The sequence below is a fragment of the Vombatus ursinus genome, unplaced genomic scaffold (genome assembly GCF_900497805.2).
Source record: "Vombatus ursinus unplaced genomic scaffold, bare-nosed wombat genome assembly UNPS02005659.1, whole genome shotgun sequence".
In the NCBI taxonomy this organism is placed as follows: domain Eukaryota; kingdom Metazoa; phylum Chordata; class Mammalia; order Diprotodontia; family Vombatidae; genus Vombatus; species Vombatus ursinus.
The window spans coordinates 20,638,003-20,655,455 of record NW_020945437.1 but is presented as its reverse complement, the minus strand read 5'-3'; the positions used below and the strand labels follow the sequence as shown (position 1 = coordinate 20,655,455).

At 38.5% G+C, this 17,453-nt stretch overlaps 1 protein-coding gene across 1 annotated transcript in view; it reads left to right on the top strand.

Annotated features, from left to right (window-relative positions):
* EMSY (EMSY, BRCA2 interacting transcriptional repressor) overlaps window positions 1–17,453 on the top strand; it is an 82,422-nt gene that overhangs the window by 33,120 nt on the left and 31,849 nt on the right. Inside the window, exons 10-12 of the mRNA XM_027848089.1 lie at window positions 1,797–1,970; window positions 9,548–9,684; window positions 16,336–16,509. Coding sequence (XP_027703890.1) covers window positions 1,797–1,970; window positions 9,548–9,684; window positions 16,336–16,509 — 485 coding nt within the window. The remainder of the gene's footprint in view (window positions 1–1,796; window positions 1,971–9,547; window positions 9,685–16,335; window positions 16,510–17,453) is intronic.

The following is a 17,453-nucleotide window of genomic DNA, read 5'->3' as shown; positions in this document are numbered from 1 at the left end:
GTTTCACTCTGTCTTTTTGTGGGTTCTGCTGCTTTAGAGTTTGTTTAAAGCCTTTTTTTTAGTATTTGGAGGGCTTTGGGAGAGAGCTCAAGACAGTTACTGCTTTCCCTCCCCCATCTTGGCTCTGCCCCCAGGAAAAAAAAAACTAGATTCAAAAATACATGTGTTTTTCACATTTTTTTTTTTGAGTTCCAAATTCTCTCCCTCCCTCCAGCTCCTCCCTAATCCATTGAGAAGACAGACACTGTGAGAACAGTATTACATGAGAAGTCACGCAAAACACATTGCCATTCAATAAACTTTTGCTGGGTAAATGACTAATGTTATAAAATAGTTATTAAAACTGTGGAATCTATTTAGAGCATAATAGGAGATAGACATTAGATGTTTATGACAACTTTAGGTAAATAGTCCTGCATAATTTGTTCATTGGTGACATTAGATTTTCCCTTCTAAGTACTCTGTGATCCATTGACACTGGCCTCTTTGCCCTTACACACACACACACACACACACACACACACACACACACACACACACACACACACACACACACACACACACCCCCACTCCCTCTCCCAGTTCTAAGCATTTTCTCTGGATGTCCCACATACCTAGAATGCCCTCCCTCCTCATTTCCTTCTCCTGGTTTCCCTGGTTTCCTTCAAGTCTCAGCTAAAGACCCACTTTCTGCAAGAACTTTTCACAGGCTTCCTTAATCCTAGTACCCTCTTCTCTCTGAGAAATTTGGATTGAGGTAGCTATGATTCCTGTGTGTACTGTAAAACTACAAATTAATGATTTGAGATACTACAACCTTATTTGGGGGAGGTGCATTTAGTTAATAATTAAATTAAACCAATATTTATTAAGTGCCGACTCCATACAATGTATTATTTGGCATTAGAGGTAAAAAGATGACAAGCAACATAGTCCATACCCTTGTTTATTTTTTATTCTGAATGCAAAAAATATCAAATAATTGAGTATTTCCATTTAGACAGTAGAACAGAAAGAGATTTGTACATGAGACTTCAGACCTCTATCATATAAAGCTTGATTTTCTTTTAAGTATGTAAATTTAACCTGTAGTTTTCAGAGCTCTCCTGCTTGTCGATGCTTCTTTCTGGTATTCTATCTTTTCTTTGCATTTTAAAAAGATGCCTCCATGGACCTCTTTTCTTTTTTTTTTTTGGCTGTCCTATCACTGTCTTCCCCTGTTATGTCACACCTACTCCATTGGAAAAAAATAAAAGAAAAGCCTTGCAGTAAATACATATACTCGAGCAAAATTAATTCCTATGTTGGCCATGTTGGAAAAATGTATGTCTTCTACTGCACCTCTAGTCTTTTTCTTCTCTGTCAGGAGGTAGATAGCAAGCTTCATCATCAGTGCTGTGGAATCTTAGCTGGATAGAGCTTAAAATCTAATGGGGTGTGCTGGAGGAATATGGTATGTGTAACTGAAGGTAGAAAGTGATAGTACCAAAGGAAGGATGCAGACAAAATGCTCTAAGAAAATTTTAGGAGTAAGAAGAAATTAAGGGAAGGCTTCATGGAGGAGGTGGCCTTGCATTTAGGCCCAGAAAAAAAAGCAAAATATCATAAGGTGGAAAGAGGGAAGATGTTTGTCCAGTATATGAGAGATACCCTGTGCCAGTGCACAGAGATGTGAACACAGCATGAAATTCAGGAACAGTAATTTAGTTTGGTTAGAATCTAGTGTGTTTGAATAGTACACATAATTTCTTTGTAAATAATGGCAGGTTTTGGTTTCTCTTTTTCTCTTTATATAGGCACACAGGCAACCTACACTCGACCAACGGTCAGTCCTTCGATAGGGGCTCGAATGACTGCCACCCCTGGAGCTGCTACCTATGTGAAAACAACCAGCGGTAGCATCATTACAGTAGTACCCAAATCATTAGCTACTCTGGGGGGCAAGATAATTAGCAGTAACATAGTCTCTGGTAGGTATATATTATATGTTATGATATGGGTGTATTTACACAGGATATAAAAAAGCACATTGTTTTCAAGTGACTAGATTGGGTCTGGTCAATAGTTTATTGTATGACCTTGGGCAGGACCCTTCTCTTTGAGTATTATTTTACTTCTCTGTAAAATAAGGGGAGGTTGTAGTAGCTGAGCTAAAATACCTTCTAACTCTGTGACATAATTGTAACTTCTGCTTGTACATCAGTGTAGAAATCCAAAGCGTGGTTTCCAGTCTCTACTTTGAATGACTAAGTCTAGTTTTTGGCCTTAATTCTGACACAGGGACCAATTAGTACTTGATCTATGTTAAACTTTTGATTTAAAAAAAAGTTTAATACAGCTTTTTTGTTAATACTGAAAGGACATTATTCATCTATTCTTAATCAGTAATATCACTTTAGATTATTAAAAATCAAAGCATTAGAAAATCCTATTTATATCCCCCTATTTATGCTGGCTTCTTCCTATTTTGAAATTTACTAAGACAGTAAAAATTACTATTCTACTTTTAAAAAATCTTTTGGAATTGTCTCTGGTTTCTTTTGGCTTATCTAATGCTGCTAAGTTTGGGTTACAGCCTCTAAAGTGGAATGTTTTCATGAAAGCCATTTCTGTCAATTATTGTTTTTTAATTAAAATGACAAATCATCTCTGATCAGGCAGCCCCCACTGATTCATTTTTGCAGGTGAGAAGTGTTTTCTGCACCTTTGGTGGGCGGCTCTAACGTGGTAAAGTCAGGAAATGTGATCCTGGTATTGGATTGCCACTTTTTAGAGGGTAGAAATGAAAATCATAGAGTTGGCATAAGGCAGCATGTTCTAAGCTGTGAATTTTGGCCTGATTATAAGTGTGAGAACATTTGATTTTTGGCAAATTGATGAGGGTCAGATTTTGAAGGAATTCATCTTATTTTAGCTTTTAAGAAGAAATTATAAATATCTGTTAAAATTCAATGTATAATATATTGCTTGATAATGCCTTTAAAACGTGAAATAGTGCAATGATTTTATTCCATTTAAAAACATCTTTCCTACATCATAACATCTCTTGCCTTTGTATGTAACTTTTTAAGACCTTAATGGTTTTAGTTTTTTGAGTTATAAATTCTTACAGGTTTTGAGATATAAATTCTTGGAATTCTTAGAAGATTAAAAGAAATATCCTAAGGTAATACAGATCTCTTTTCCCATGTTGTGCCTGATTCAGGTGTGCCAAATCTCTTGCTTACTTCAAGGATACTTAATTTTTTGGTTTAAGTACTCCCACTACTGTTGCAGATTGCAATTTCACCACACCTTAGATGGTCTTCATGACTTGCTGTGGCTGAAATAAGTCATCACTCAATGTCCAGTTCTCTGATGATGAGCTTCTTAGTATCTATTATGCTTTATAGCTATGCATGTAAATAGGTTATTCCTCAGCCATAGTCTGTCTATGGGCCTTTTCAGTTATGTAGGACTTGCCGGAATATGTATTCATGTTCCAGTGATGTATCCTTCAACAACTTGGGTTCCTTTCCATTCTTAGGATGAAGCTTTGGGAAAGGACTTTGACAGAGCCTCTCTTTGACTATAGTAGAGCAAAATAACTACATTTTTTAGAGGAAGAGAGGTGGTTTAGTGCACATTATACATGTGTATATTTCCTTGGCCTTGATATTTGAAGGTAAAGCAATTGATAGTATATTGCTCTTTTTTTGTGTGTGAGTGTATGTGAGACCAAAAAGACTAATTGATAACCTACAATCCTTTTCATTATTTTGTACACATACATATACATTTTATCTGGGCCTCTAACTTTTCTGATACTCCTGTTTTAAAAATAAAACAAAAAATTCTCTCATTTCTGATTTTTGTGTTGTAGTTGGGTTTGTCAGTAGCAGTAGGGTCTTACTATTCTTCCTGTATATAGGCAGTGCTAATTGTTTTAGGCCCTTGGATGAATAAAACTTGATAATGTTCCACTGTTGTACTTAGCTTTTGGCAATATCGTATTTCACATCATCAGTCATGTTACAATTGCTAAGGAATCTTGTTTGGATGGTGCAGATATTAGGTAGGACACTTTTTTCTTTAATTTTTTTATTGGTGTTTTTTTCTTTTTCATATTGATGTAACATCCTGATACCCACTCCTCAAACGAGAATCCACTTAGTTACAAACAGGTACAGTTAAACAGAACAATCTAACACGTTGGCTCAATGACCATTTCTAACAATATATGCCACATTCTGTACCTCTAGTCCACTACCTCTCATGAGAAGAGGGATATATGTTTTTTCTTGAGGCCTCTGGAATCAGGATTGGCTATTACATTGATCTGAATTCTGATATCTTTTATTGGTATTTTCCTCTACATTGTTTTGTTATTTGTGCATATTATTCTCTTGCTTCTACTTCTTAAAATTTTATTCTGAACTTAAATATTAAAAAAAGAATATTTCAGGGCAGCTAGGTGATACGATGGGTAGAACATCAGCCCTGGAGTCAGGAGTATCTGAGTTCAAATTTGGCCTCAGACACTTGACACTTGCTAGGTTTGTGACTCTAGACAAGTCATTTAACCCTGATTGCCTCCCCCAAAACAAAACAAAACATTTCCATACATACAGTAGAACCCAAAAAAGTATTCTATATCAAACTTATTCTTCGCTTTGTACTTGTTGCTTTTTAAAAAAAAATGTAATAAATTCTACATGGTATTTTCAAAATTGATCTGCTTATCTGGGCTTCCTTCTGAACTTCCTTCTGTTCCTTTTTGTGCATTTAAAAAATATTTCAGTGGCCCTTTTATTCAGGCATCACTATTTCTAATCCCTTTTCTTCCCCAACACCTTCTGTCCCCTGTTAGTTGAAAGTAAGGGAAAAAAAAAATTGTAATAAATATAGTCAAACAACATATCCAAAAATGTATGTCTACACCCTGTCTACCACCTCTCTGTCAGGAGGTTAGTGATGTGATTATCAGAGGTTTCTTGGAGATGTTGTTGGTCATTGTTTTCATCAGTTTTTAAAGTCTTTCAGAGTTTTTCTTTACTAAATATTGTCCTTGTGTAAATTGTTCTCCTAGTTCTGCTCACTTCACTTTGCATCAGTTCATACTATCAGGATTTCCTAAAATTATCTCTTTTGTCATTTTTTACTATTACATTCATATTCCATGATTTATTCAGCCTTTCTGCATTTGTCCAAGAGTCAATTTACGGCATCCCTTAGAGTGTAATTCTTTTCTTTTTCCTCCCTTTTTAATTGCCCCTTTGGGATCAAAAGATTTGTTTTTTCCCTCTACGCATCCTGGCTTTTTTCCCTGTTGTGTTTGATGTGTTTTGACACCAAACTCTGAGTGTGTGTGTGTTTATATTCAGCTCACACTTTGTGAGTGAGTTTCACCAGGTGTGATGGCATATACCTATATTCCCTGCTCTTGGGGAGGATGAGCTTGGAAGATTGAGTTCAGAAGTTCTGAACTGCAGTGGGGTGAAAATTGATTGGCTGTCCATGCCAAGACCTGCACCAATATGGTGAGCCTTCAGGAGTGGTGGGCCCACAGTTCAACAGAGGGTTGAACTGGCCCAAGTTGGAAATGGAACGACTCAAAGCTTCTGTACTGATCACCATTGGAATCAGGCCTATGAGTGGCTGCTATATTTTCCACAAGGCTTAGGTGAGAGGGAGATTCAATCTCAAAAACAAACGGAGGGAGGTTCATCTGATACCTATTCTCCCCACTTCCTCCATGTTTGTATATCTTCTCACCCTAATTTTGGGAAATAGCAAGTTCTACCCCCTTCTCCCTTTCTATATTCATATATTCCTCTTTTTGCCCTCTCTTCTCTTTCCTCTCTTCAATCCTCACAACAGAACCAGTCTACTGCTTTCTTTTCTAAGCTAATTAGTCTTCTAGTACTTTCCACTTAGAGCTTTTATTTCACTTTTTTATTTCTTCAGAGTTTTCATGTCATCTTTTTGGAAAATCTACTTTTCCTTTGAGTTATTGCTTGTTATAGAGTTGGATTTGCAATAATTTTTGATGCATGCAAGTGTTTTATTTACTCAACTCTCAAGTTTTAGTTATTGAACTGGGGATTTATGTTAGGGCCAGGTTCTGTCCTTTGCTGTACTTTTGGGTGGTGTGGTTACCCCTGCTTGGTCTTGCCTCTGGGTCCCCTGGGTCCTTGTGATGACCTCTGCCTCCTATGATTTGCCCTATCTGGGTCTTTGAGGTTCAGAATGCTGGATCTTCAGGGCTTCTCTAGTGTCTTAGTGTTAGGAAACTTAGAACCCTTGAAACTATCAGTCCTGATCTAGATTTAAGCCCTGCAGCTGTCTCACTAATCTCTGGTCACGTTGCTGTTCTTCTGGGCTTCTGAGGTCCCCACCCTGAGGCTTTCTCAGGGAACCCCCTGCCCTTGTTGCTTCTGGTCACAGAGCCTTGCAGGTTCCTGGTCTCTGGTCACATTGATGCTTCCCATAGGCTTCTATCAATTTTTTTTCTTTTTAATGTAGTTCTGGGGTGGAAGAAGATGTCACATAGTTTCTCATTGGATTTCTCAATCATTATTGAATATGGTGTGAACTTCATTGTTTTATTGGAGTAGGGAGCTAGGAAGTCTTCCCCTGGTAAAGCTGAAAGGAAACCTAGAAATCATCCAGTTTAAGTCCTTGCTTTTACAGAGAAACAGACTAAGGTCCTGGAGAGGGAAAGTGACTTTCCCAAGGTCACACTGGCAATAACTCACGGTGGAGCTAGTGTTTGAACCTGGGTTCCTTTTACTCCAAATAGAGCACTTTCTCCATTATACCACACAGTTTCTTGCTCAAAGGAGTTAACATCACTGGGGTTCGATCACTAGCGTCTCAGCTGATTCATTTGTGAAACTGGGAAACATTTCTGGTTAGGGCAACATTCTGTGGATTCTGGAGGCCCACTTCATGAGGGATATACTGAACCAGATGGCCTTTGATGTCTCTTCTGCCTCTTGAAATTCTGTGATTCTCTGAGTGTTCCTAAATGGGAAAAACTATTTGAAAACTTTTTTTTAAAATTCTACAAAGGGATAAAAATTATTCAAGATTTATTAGTTAGATATGCATGTAGATATTCAGTGATCATCCACTGAATTAATAAACAGATGTTGAGAACATCCGTACTTACTCAGAAGGGGGCCAGCTCATAGGGATGTTGGAAACACTGGAAATATTGGCATTTGTTTAGTTACTTAAACATTATGAGAGTAAAGTACCAATCCATAAGTGTCACTGAATGCCTTTGTGCTAGCATGATCCTTTGGACTTTGGGAGCTAGGGAGGTGTGCATAGTAGTTCTACCTCTTTCCTAGACTTCATATTGAGTGATGGAGTTGACACATGAAATAACAACTGTATTACAAAACTGTATTGTGGCTTACAGATTTGGACCAGGGAGGGAATAGAATGGCCTGGAAGAGCTGGGGAACATTTCATAAACTTTCATCTCATGGAACTAAGGATGAGCTTTGAAGTACAGGTAGAATTAGTTTAGGCAGAATCTAACATCTCAGCTAGAGAGAGGGTATTTTAAGCAGGGAGGTATATAAGCAAGGGCAGGAACAAACATGGTGTGTTTATGGAACAGAGAAGAGACTATTTTGATGAAAGTGGAGGGTATATGTTAGAGAGTAGTAGGAATAAGGTGGAATTATTTAATTGGAGGCTCGAATTTGAAGGGCTTTGAAAATCAATCTGAAATAGATTTTGAAACCCAGAGTCACTTCCACTTCTCAGTGAGGCACCAGAGAAAACTCTTTTAGTATATCTTGGATAAATAGTTACTGATTTCTCCATTTGGTCCCTTTTTTATAGAGAATTCGGCTGTTCTAGAAGAAGGGTTCTTAACTTGAAGTCACTGAAATTTTTAAAAAATTTTGATAATTGTATTTCAACATAATAGGTTTTCTTTGTAATTCTGTGTATTTAAAAACGTTCTGAGAAGGGGTCCCTTATTTACCAGAGTGCCAGAGAGTCCATGATACAATAAAGGTTATAAACCTCTGGTCTAGAATATGATCATTTTATATAGATTATACAATATCAATAATCCCCTAAATATCTTTGTCACCAATTTATATAAGAGATTCATGGACTAGGAGTCAGAAAATCTAAGTTTGAGTCTAAGATTTGTCTCTTATTAACTATAGTACCTGGGTAAGTCATTTATCCCATTTTACAGATGAGATAACTGGGGCTCAGAAAGGTTAATAACTCCTTGTACTGCTTACCTCACAGGGCTCCTTTAACAGTCAAATGAGAGAATATGTGTAAGGTGCTGTATAATTCTAAAACACTATGTAAGTGTATGCTATTATCATCATCATCATCATCATCATCGGTAACAGCAGTTTCCTCACCTGGCTGAAGTTTTCTAGCTATAAAACTCGATTTGATGGGACTTTGCTAATTAGAATTTATGTAATGATTTATCACTTAATGATAAGAAAAACTTGTTGGTGAAAGGGATACATTGTTGCAAGTCATATTTTTAGATTCTATAGCAGATGCCTTGGCCTATAGACTCCAGTCAGTATGATTGCTTTGACAATTTAATTTTTCATATCTTGCCATGATGGAAAGACTTTTTTCTTAGTATTGAATTGTTCTGAAGATAGACTATACTTGAATATAAGCTGTATGTCTAAAATTAGAGAAAAAAAAAACCAGCATGTTATAATAGAAAGGGTCTTGAAGTGAAAAGATCTGAGTTCACATCCCAGTTCTGCTGCTATTCATTCTACCTTGGGCAGGTCATTTCACCAAGTCTATGCCTCAGTTTCCTCATTTGTAAAATATGGATAATAATGCTTGTACTGACTATCTTCTTTCCCCACAGGGTTGTTTGGGAAATGTTTTGTAAATCTTAAATTACTATATAAATGTGAGCTATTATTATTTCTTTGAAGGAAAAAGGTGTAATTAAGTATACATTGAAAAATTACGACAATTATAGGCTATATTTATACTTGGCTAGAAATAGACTCAATAACTATTGCCTCAGCAAGTATGGAGAAGGTTAAGGCTAATGGAGGGGTTGGATCTAAGTTGGTAGTGAGAGTGCCCATACAGGAATAATGGATTATGGGTATATTGAAGTATATAGGCCATAGGAAGCATGGTACAATGGAAGGAGCACTTGGAGGACCTCAATGCAAATCTCAGGTCTTCCACTTACTCTGTTTGACTTCTGCAAGCTCTCTGGGTCACCATTTCCTTTTCTATTCAGTGAGAGGGTTAGGTAGTCCTGGTCCCTTTCAACTGAAAATTAGCATAGTGCCTTGCGTGTAGAAGATGCTTAATAAATGTTTGTTGAATTGAATTAAATCATATCAGGTTTATCATGAGCCAAATTTTGGGGTAAAAATTGATGACTGTAGTTGGATCTGTAAGATATTTGAAACCTTTGTCTTCATACAGAGGAGACATATGATTAAGGGTATGAATTGTGTGCAACCTAAGTAGAATTGATCCAACATCATCACTCTTAACTTGGGCCTCCTTTTCTTCCCCCTTCTCTAAGGAACGACCACCAAAATCACCACCATCCCAATGACTTCCAAGCCCAATGTGATTGTTGTACAAAAGACCACAGGAAAAGGAACGACCATTCAAGGCCTCCCGGGCAAAAACGTTGTCACAACATTGCTAAACGCTGGAGTAAGTAAGAGCTTGACCTGCAGGCTCAGCAATCCACTGAGGATGTTAAAGGGCCAGCTATCCAAATATTTGCTTAAAGAAGTCAAAACCCCACGATGGCTTGAACTTTTGATTTACCACTGCTGTGCTGTAATAACTATAAAGACACCACCTATGGATGCCATTTTTCACAGTAATTTCTAAAAACCATTGAATATTGCTATGGTGGCTCTGCCCCAGCCTGCTAGATTGTGAAGCATGGGTCCTTGTTTCACAGGCTTAGCTTGCTTCCAGATGGAGAGTCTCACTGGCTTAACAGCATAGAAACTGTTCTCAGAGCAATCTCTGTGCCTATGTGTGATCAATGGATGCAGGTTTCAGCGTATGGGCCCAGGTGGAGGAGGAAGGAGGGCCTAGGCTGGGGAAAATGGAATTCTTGAATGACAGAGGCTAGAAGAAATGCAGAAACGAGATCAAAGAGGGACAGAGATGCAGAGAGATATCAAGAGATAGACAGATACAGCCTCAGAAAGGAGAAAAATACGTACAGGAAAGAGAGACACAGTCCAACAAAGGGGAGAGCCATGAGGAGGCAGCCTTGGCTGGGCCTGAGACCACATCGACTCTGAGCACAGGACTCAGGCCTCCCTATGCCTGTGCTGTGTTTTAGTAGTCACAGTTCCTTATTAATCCCCCATAGGGACTCATGCTAGTTCGCGTGTATAATACTGGAAGAGCTAATGCAGTCTTAGGCTTCGTGACAGCTAGTATCCAGATTAAAGGAGATGATAGTCTTGCAGTGCTTTGTCTTGGTCAGACCACATCTGGGGAATTATGTCCACTTCTGGACACCATATTAGATCAATTTTTGACAATGGAATTGGTTTTCTTAGGAGGTATTGAGCTCCCTAACACTGGAGGTCTTCAAGTAGAGGCTGCTGGACGACCATTGGGAATATGGGAGAAGATTTCTCCTCAGGTTTGGACTGTATGATCTCTGAGGTCAACTCTTACAGTCTGTGATTCCAAGATTTAATTAACTAGGGGAGATTTGGTTCTGTCTTCTTATTATTTACCTTTTTGAGCTAATCCAAAAAGTCAAGTAAGTAACAATAAATTCTAGCTTGATATAAAGAGATGGGCTTAAAGGTTTAGCCTTGAGACAATGCTTATCAACCATGGGTAGAAAGTAGAAGGTGACAGCTTCTTTAAATGGAAAATAAAGAGCTTCTCAGGCATAACATTAATCTCAAGTGAGACAGCTGGCAGTCAGGAATTAACTTTATTTTATATCCAAGGACACTAAGGTTGTGATTCGTCTGAGGAATCCCAACAATTAAGGAGAGTCAGAACCTAGCCAGTACTTTATCCGCTATTCTGTCTTACTTGTTCTGGATGTTCAGATTTTCATGGTAACCAGATTTGTCTTATGCCTAAAGCTTGGGCTTAAAAAAAACAAAACAAAACTATATCAGTATAGAACAGAAAGGGGAGGCATGGATAGATAATAGTTTTTATGAGAAATTCTTGGGAATTTTAGAGTACTGAAAGCAGTTTGATTAGTTAGCCAATAAAGCTAATGTGATGTTAGAAGACATTAATAGAAGCGTTGTGTCCAGGATGAGGAGTCTTGTGTTCAGTTCTGGCCCACACTTTAGGAAGGGCAGTGGCAATGTAGATTTCATCCAGAGGAAGGTGCCCAGGATGGTTAGGGGACTGGAAAACCAACACTGTGAGAGGAGCACTGAAGGAACTAAGGATATTTGTCCTGGAGAAGAGAAGACTTAGGGAAGACACGATCACTATCAAGTAGTTGGACGGCTTGCATGCAACAGAGGGATTAGCTTTGTTCTCCTTGGCTCTAGAATGCAAAATTAGAAGCAGTAGATGGAAGTTGCCAAGAGATCTCTACTTGATATGATAAAAGAAAAACTTATTCACAATTATAACTGTCCTAAAATGGAATGGCCTGCCTCAAAAGGTAATGAGTTTCCCCATCCCTGGAGGCCTTATGCTGGAAGCTGGCTAACCACCATAGAGGATGTAGAGTGAACTCCTACTCAGGTAGGGGTTACACCACTCATGCCTCTGAGATCCCTGCCAAGTCTGTGTTTCTCTGCCTCAGTTGAGCACTTGAGGAAATGCATCAACCCTTTTTGAAAATTTAAAACCATCTGGGAGAGATGCTTAACAAAATACTCTTTCCTTCATTCTATAAACAGCGACTGAGTCCCTGCTGTGTGCACACAGGTCCTGTTGGTGCTAGGGGATTAGGAAGATAACATTTGACATGGGCCCTGATAACAAGTTGCTTATAGCCTAATATAATGTAGCTTTTGTAGTTACATGGATCCAGACATTGGTAATGTGAGGCTTGGTCCCTGGATCCCATGACTCCTCTAGGATATGGGGAGCACCATAGGGCTGAGAGCTCTTTGTGAGTTCTGTGATTTCCAGGCTTATCTGTAGTAGCCACTTGATTGCCATACTGACAGGCTGCTGTACTAGAAATACTCATATAACGAGTGACTTGGGAGGAATGAGACTAGCATCCATGTGTAACAGGCTTTCCACTACACATCCTGCAAGTTGGCTTTGAGTGGTTGTAAATGACTCCGTATTTGGGCAAGACCACCCCTGGCCATCAATAGGTAAGTGTACTCATCTGCAAATGAGTAGATATCTACATATGGACTATATCATATTTGCCCAAAGCTGTTTCTGTAAAGATTGGTCTGTGTATATGTGTGTATGTGTGAGGGAGAGGGAGAGGGAAAGGTTGGAGGTAGAGGGTAGAAATGCATGGCAAAAACTTTGCATATTTTTTTTAAATAACTCTAGCAACCAGGCAGTGCTTTTGAGCCTCATGCTCAAGCACATTGTTTTTGTTAATCTTTAATCCTGCAGCATGGTATAGTGGAAAGAACCCTCTCTTGGGAGCTTAGAAACCAGAGTTCTAGTTCCACATCTACCACTAATTATTTGTGTGACTTTGGGCAAATCTCCAGGCTCTTTCTTGTCCTCAGTTTCCCCCTTTTTAAATTTAGATGATTGGGCCAGTTGATCTCTTAATGTCATTTTTGACTTTTAAATCCTCTATTCAGTAAACACCCTCTGATTGCTTTGTGCCAGTTCATTCAGGGATCTTACAGATTTGTTATCAAAACAGCAGTTTTAGTTCCCATGTTTGCAAGTTAAGAACAAAGAAGTAAAGTAAAAAAATGAAGGCGAAAGTTAAGACAAAGTAAAGACAAACATGACCTGTCATTTCACATTTTTCAGGTTTTTAAAATTTCAAGTATGAAACTAGTTTGGTGTGATTTTCTTGCACTAAAGTCTAAGTGGAATGTCACTGAAGCTGTGCATAACATTTTTCTACTACTCTGTTCTACCCAGACAGCCTGCTTACAGCTCATTATGATTTTATGTGGCCTCAGAAGAGCTGGAAGGCTATCTTCTATCACTTCTAGAGAGGCAGGGGATGTAGCAGAAAGGGTACTAGACATAGAGCCACAAGACTGAGGTTCAGACCCTAGCTCTGGCCTCTATTTACAAAAATAAAAAATGCACTACCTTCTTCAGGAATATTATGAGAAAAACTCTGTAGACTTTCAGGTGTTGTAGTGATGTGATTTGCTATTCATTAAAAGCCACTAGGTGGCATAGTAGATGAAACACCAGACCTGGAGTCAGGAAGACCTGAATTCAAATGCAGCTTCAGACACTTCCTAGCTGTGTGACCCAGGGCAACTCACTTCACCTCTATCTGCTTCAGTTTCCTCACCAGTACAATGGGGATAATAAATAGCACCTACCTCACAGGGTTGTTGTGAGGATCATATGAGATAATAATTTTAAAGTGCTCAGCACACCACCACGCACATAATAAGCACTATATAAATGTTAGATAATATTATTATTACTAGCTATCATTATTTGTAAAGCACTTAGAACAGTGCCTGACGCATAATAGGTGCTTAATAAATGCTTGTTTCCTTCCTTTCCTTCCTTCATTGTAGCACTCCAATGATAACTATCCATTATCTATTCAGTGTATTTTCCCCTTATGGGGAACATTTAAGCAGGGATTTGGTTGGTGTCTAATATACTTTATTATTGGCATACTGTATAGTATATTGTGCAGTGTATTTTAATTACTAATGAGAAAGTGAGGAATTTGTTGTATTTCTTTTTATTTTAATTTAGCCTGTTAATTGGGCTATGGATAATTTTGGGCACATCACTTAGGCATGTTATATAATGTGATTCCTTTCAGTGCAGGGAAATAGAATGAGCACAGAAAACCTGAGTTGTCATTCCAGCTTTGCCATTTATTGGCTGTGGGAATATAGGCAGATAGTTCAACCTCTTTCAGCTCCAGTCTCTTCATCTCTTAAGTGGGGATAGTAATATTTGTCCAGCTTGTCTAACCGGGTTGTGGTGAGGATCAAATGAGTCAATGCATGTACAACTATTTTGAAAATTATTAAGTGTTATATGAATGTAAGGGATAATACTCTTATTATGAATTCATCCATTAGTCAACAAGTATTTATTAAGTACCTTAAAAATGAGCAGCTAGGTGGTATAATGCAGGTCTTTTTAAATTTTTCCACTCATGACCCCTTCAGCACTTATTAAACTGTGGGTCGTGACCCCATATGGGTGGATAGTGTTCCAGACTTGGAATCAGATTGAGTTCAATCCTGCTTCAGATACTTACTAGTTGTATGATCCTGGACAAGTCACCTAACTTCTTTTAGACTTAAGTTATACATCTTTAAAATGGGGATGATAATGCCATTTAACTCACAAGGTTGTTGTGACAATCAAATGAGATTTTATATATCTATATCTATATCTTTATCTTTGCAGACCTCAAAGCACTATACTGGATACCCCAGAAATTTTAGTGCAGTTTTAAGCTTTAATGACTTTAATAGCTTAATGTTACACTGAGACTTCTGAGATACCCTGTATAATGATTTGAGGTCTGTAATGAGACTTACATATATTAGTATATGTATATTATTGTATGTTGTGTTAACCACTGGGGATACAAATACACTAAAGAAACTGTCCCTATCTTCAAGAAGTTTATATTCTATCTTCCAAATAAAGAAAGAATGTCAGGGGTTGAAAGATTCTTTCCTTGCATGGGGGGGGGGGGTTGGATTAGATATCTTAATATCCTAAGATTTAGAACTAGACATGACAATGGACATAAGTCACCTGATCCAACTTTCACTTTAGGGTTAAGGACATGATCTCAGTGAAGTGAAGGTACTTGGCCTACACTCCATGGTTAGGAAGTGAAGAACTAGGCATTACACCCAAATCTCCTGACTCTAATTAGTGTTCTTTCTACTGCATTGCCATAAGAGTTAGGAAGAAAGTGCTCTATAAACCTTAGAGCTCTACAGATATGAGGAATACTTATTAATAAGGTCCTTGCTAACAAGATTCTCTTATCCTGAATATTTTTTCATTCAACTTCCGACAAATGGCTGAGTGCCTATTATGTGCAAGACCTATACCTTGGTGCTGGGATGCAAAAATGCAAAGGTGAATCCGAGAGAGCCTCTGTCCTTAAGGAGCTAACATTCTAATACATGAGATTTTATGTGCAAATTACTATCATTCAGAACAATCTTTTAGTATGTAATAGACATGCAAGCAAGATGCAGGAAGTCTTTAAGAGAGAAGGAGTGCTCTTATCAAAAGCATTAGGAAAATCTTCATTGAAAAGGTAGTATTCAAGCAGGGAGGGGTAAGATTTCAACATGTTGAAATGGAGCTAAGACATTGGATATAGGGAGTGATATGAGCAAAGGTTTGGGTTAGAAATGAGGCAAAATTTGTAGAGGTATATGTAGAACATCGTCAGTCCTAGTGCTTTAGAAAAGGCATTGATAAACTAGAGTACATCCAGAGAAAGGTGTCTAGGGTGATCAAGGGACTCAAGACCCTGACATAGAAAAATCATTTGAAGGAACTGGGAATGTTTGATCTGGAGAAGAGACAACTTAAGGGGGACATGGTAACTGTGTTCAAGCATTTGAAGGACTGTCCTGTGGAAGAAGGATTAGAGTTGTCCTGATTGGCTCCACAGGACAGGACTGGGGTAATGGGTGGGAGTTACAGAGAGGAAGACTGACTCCTAACAGAGTTGTCCAAATGTGGAGTCGGCTCACCTCACCAGAGGTCTTCAGGCAGAGGCTGGATGACGGCTTGTTGGAGATGCTGTGAAAGGGATACCTGTGCAAGTCGAGGGGGTGGCGAGCAGCCTAGATACTTTCTGAGGTCTGTTCCAACAGTGCTCTGAGACTGTGAACACCTCAAAGCTCTGGTGCAGTTCAAATTCAATTCAACTCATTTAATATTTTTGAGCACCTACTATGTGCAAGATCCTATGCTAGGCCCTGGGTATACAAAGATGTATATGGCCCAGATCCTGCTTCCGAGGATTAATCATCAGTCAAACTGGATGTTGTATAGCGCATGGCAAGGAACTGTGTGAAATAAAGGCTGAACAGGTAGGTTGGGACCAGGTTATGGAAAACCTTTAATGTCATTGTAAAACATTGCACTGTGCCTTATAACATTTTGTCTTTTCCCTTGCTTCCCCTATAAAGGTTCAAATCTAATATGCAAACTTCGGCTTTGCTTTAGGGGGAAAAGACCATTCAGGCAGTGCCAGCAGGAGCAAAACCAGCTATCATCACTGCTACGAGACCTATCACGAAAATGATTGTGACTCAGCCAAAAGGAATAGGCTCTACAGTTCAGCCAGCAGCTAAAATCATCCCAACAAAAATTGTTTATGGGCAGCAAGGCAAAACACAGGTATATGGGTCAAGTACTATGATTTCATTTCTGTGTTTTCTCTTTTGGGGTCAGAGATATCCAAGAACTCAAAAGTTTCCATCATACCCAGTATTCCAACATCTGTATCATAGTGAAAAGAGCACTGGATTTGTCATCAGAACACTGCAGTTCTAATTCTTGGTCTGCTACTTTGTATCATTGAGCCATTCACTTTTCTGTGCCCTGGTTTCCTCATCTGTAAAGTGAACAGGTTGAACTAAATGACCTCTGAGATCCTTTCCAGTTCTAAATCTTCTATCCAAAATAAAAGCAAATTACTTTAAATTATGGTTGGGCCCACTAAAATCTATATAGAATTATTTATTTTCTTAAGGCTGGTATGTCTCAGCCCCTTAGATTGGCCCACATATCTTTAGAGATTTGTTTTTTTGGGGGGGATGTACCATTGATTGGAAAAGGGGAAGGAGTCTCATCCCTTTGGAACCAACTTTGCTGGTGGTTGGGCTGGTGGTGATGAGGGTACAGATCTTCAGCACCCCCAGAGTAAATTCTTTGCATCTTAATTTTGACCTCTGGTGTATTCCTACTTCATCAAAAGAACCACGATTTTGTCAGTAGGAGTATTCAGCAGATGCTAATCACATCTCCACCGTCTTTCTAGGTAGTCATCCTGGGTTACTGTGACTAGATATATGCACTGTCAGTTCACCTACCAGTGGTTATCCTTTCTTCACAGAGCTAGGCTGATCCTCCCCTGACAGACACCATCAACTATTTGGCCAGTAATCAAAGCAAGTCCCTTCAGTACATTAGAAGATGGTACTTTTTTTTTTTCAAGGAAGGCATATTAATGAATACAAATTTTGCCAAATGTCTAAAATTGATTTCAAGATATCTGAAAAGTTTCAAAGGCAAATTTGAAAAGAACACTATCAGAACTGGGTCAAGAGAAGCATAGCAAG